Source organism: Ctenocephalides felis, unplaced genomic scaffold, assembly GCF_003426905.1.
Source record: "Ctenocephalides felis isolate EL2017-DRISC unplaced genomic scaffold, ASM342690v1 CF-g0.4_SCAFFOLD_03697, whole genome shotgun sequence".
Lineage (NCBI taxonomy): Eukaryota > Metazoa > Arthropoda > Insecta > Siphonaptera > Pulicidae > Ctenocephalides > Ctenocephalides felis.
Genome location: NW_020539851.1, coordinates 1 through 2,672, shown reverse-complemented (window position 1 = coordinate 2,672; position 2,672 = coordinate 1). Strand labels below are relative to the sequence as shown.

General features: G+C 32.4%; 1 protein-coding gene across 1 annotated transcript; it reads right to left on the bottom strand.

The window, feature by feature from the left end:
- Positions 1–256: 256 nt before the first annotated feature.
- On the bottom strand, positions 257–2,641 carry LOC113390899 (cathepsin L-like; the record flags this gene model as incomplete). Its single annotated transcript, XM_026626929.1, is given in 4 exon segments — positions 257–428; positions 430–450; positions 2,474–2,496; positions 2,498–2,641. Coding segments are annotated over 4 exon segments (360 nt in total), but the record flags the coding sequence as incomplete, so codon positions are not given.
- Between the last annotated feature and the right edge of the window lie 31 nt (positions 2,642–2,672).

Here is a 2,672-nt window from a genome sequence, read left to right as displayed (position 1 = left end):
TTTAATCTTATACATTTTTTTTTATTTATCACACAACATGATATATCATTTGTTCTCTTGAATTGATAATTTTAAAAATGATTAAATAAAATATGATCGAAATAAAAAACTATATAAATATTAGATAAATTGGGTATTATATCTGTTCCACAAACTTAAAAATAAAATCAAAAGCAAATAGCATGACTAAACACAGCAACAATATACAAATATATTTAATAAATTCTTCATTATTATTATTTACACATGATTTTGTTCATATCAAAGAATATGCAGCATAATTTGCTACTCCACATCGATTAACATTTCGACGAAGTTTCATAAAACCATTTTCACCCCAGTTACTACCCCACCAATTTTTGAGTATCCAATACTTCTTTGTGTATCCAACTAGCAGCATTGCATGATTTACGTGTTTTGAAGAACATTATGTCATCGTAGATACCTTCACTGGAATTATCAAGAATTATTTCCATGTTTAATTAACCCTAACAAACAAATGCCGCCATATTCGCGACATTGCAAATATGTATTATAAAATAATCGAATGCCGCCATACAAGCATACATTTGCTATTAAATGGCTGGACCGATGTCAAAATTTAAAAGCCATTTGATGTATCTCGATGAGGACTAGTGTATATCAATTTTGCGCGACGATCAGCCAAGCAATTTCTGTGTAAATAGCAGAAAACTGAATAAAAATTCGTCCACGTTTAGCCGCAATTGTGAATCGATTTTGTAAATTCAAAAACCATTAGAAAGATATTAGTTGGAATCGTGATGATTAGTTTTGGTAAAGATCGATCGACCGGGGCGTTTTCTTGTAATAAAGTGTTAAAAAGATTTTTTTTTTCGAAGTAGTCTTATAGATCATACTAAAATATTACGGCTCTAGGACAAGTCGTTTAATTTAACAATTAGTATCGTTTTTTTTGCCGTTTGTCAAAATTACCTTTCATTGATGTTTCAAAATTTCAAAACGCCTGAACCGATTTCAAACATTTAAAAGCCTATCGATGTATTTCGATGTGGATTATGCTTTCTCAGTTTTGTGCGACGATCGTCTGAGTTGTTTCTTTATAAATAGCAGAAAAGTGAAAAAATTTCGTCCACGTTTTAGCTCTCAATTCTGAATCGATTTTAAGAAATCAAAAACTGTTCGAAAGATATGGTTTGAACTTATACTGATTAGTTAGGTAAAAATTTTCGTAGTTTTTTTTTTTTAAATTAACGAAATGTTACTTTTCAAGCCTCTGAACATTTTGACGTACCTAGAAAAAACTGAGCGCCAAACTGGTCTTTTGTTTGGGTATGTCGGACTCAGTACCGCCTGGGTATAATACCGACTAAAACCTTCGCTTTGCTCTTGCCCTGGTCTTCACGGAAACCGGCGTTAGGCATTACTCTTGTGGGGGAGGAGGATGATTTTTTTTTCTTAAATACCGAAATTGATTTGGATTTTAATTTTAATTTAGGCTTTAGTAATTTTTTTTAAATAAATATATTATATTTTCAACGTTCGATTACTGGACATATGATTTATTATATATGGGGAAAATACGGGCAAAATGGTATATAGACAAGTGACTGTTATAACATGACGAAAGTCATAATCACAATTCTGTCAGAAGTTGAGCACCATTGCCACAGTCTTGTCGCAGTATTAGTTTCAACGCTTATCGCGCCTTCAAAATTTTATTAACTTCCCGTAGGGTAAGTTATTGTAATCGTCCAAAAATTGCAATTGAAAATTTTTACCTTTCTTCGCGTTTTGAAGGATTCTGAACATTTTGGCATATCTCAGAAAAAATAGATGTGGTGTGTCGGTGCACGGATGAACCGATTTGAATGGTTCATAAAACATTCGATTCCTATTGATAGGGAGATGTGCTGATTAGTTTTTGGCAGAGGCAGATCCAGCCGTTTTGGAGATACGGAGCAAAATATGCAGAAAATAGAAACGAATTTTTGAGTGATCGGAGCATCGTATTTGAATGATCCAAAAAACATCAATTCGTATAATGACGGGGAAAAGTATGGTATGGTTAATAGTTTTTGGCAGGCCAGCGGTTTCGGAGATACAGAGCTAATGTGCAAAAAATAGCTGTTTTTGAGAGAACCTAAACGTCCGATTTGAATGATTCAAAGAACTTTCTGCTTGTTTTAACAAAATAAATGTTGTTTAATTTTTTTTTCAATTTTTTTTTTTTTTTGTATTTCGAAAATAATTCAGATTTTAATTGTAATTATAACTTAAGTTGTAATATACTTCAAACAAATATTTTCAACTTTGCAATTCAGTTTATATAATTCTTATAAATTAGACAATTTATTTATTTATTTGAAAACATTTAATATTCTTCGACCATTTCGTGCGATCCGGGAAGTTCAGCAATTTGTCTTAAGGCACGATGCCATACACCACATTGACAATTAACATAGCACTATTGCACAAAAACTATACTTCCTACCTGTAAAGTTGAAACGTTTCCGGGGCTTGCATTAATCGACACCGCTATTGGACCAATATTGGCAACAGCGTTCTCGAGCGCATCTTCGTCTCGGCTTGGTAAAATAGCCCATGAAGTGATATTGATCACAGATTTATGCCGGTCGTAATGACATTTATTTGCTGCAATTAAACATTTTATTCAAACCAATACTTTTGGA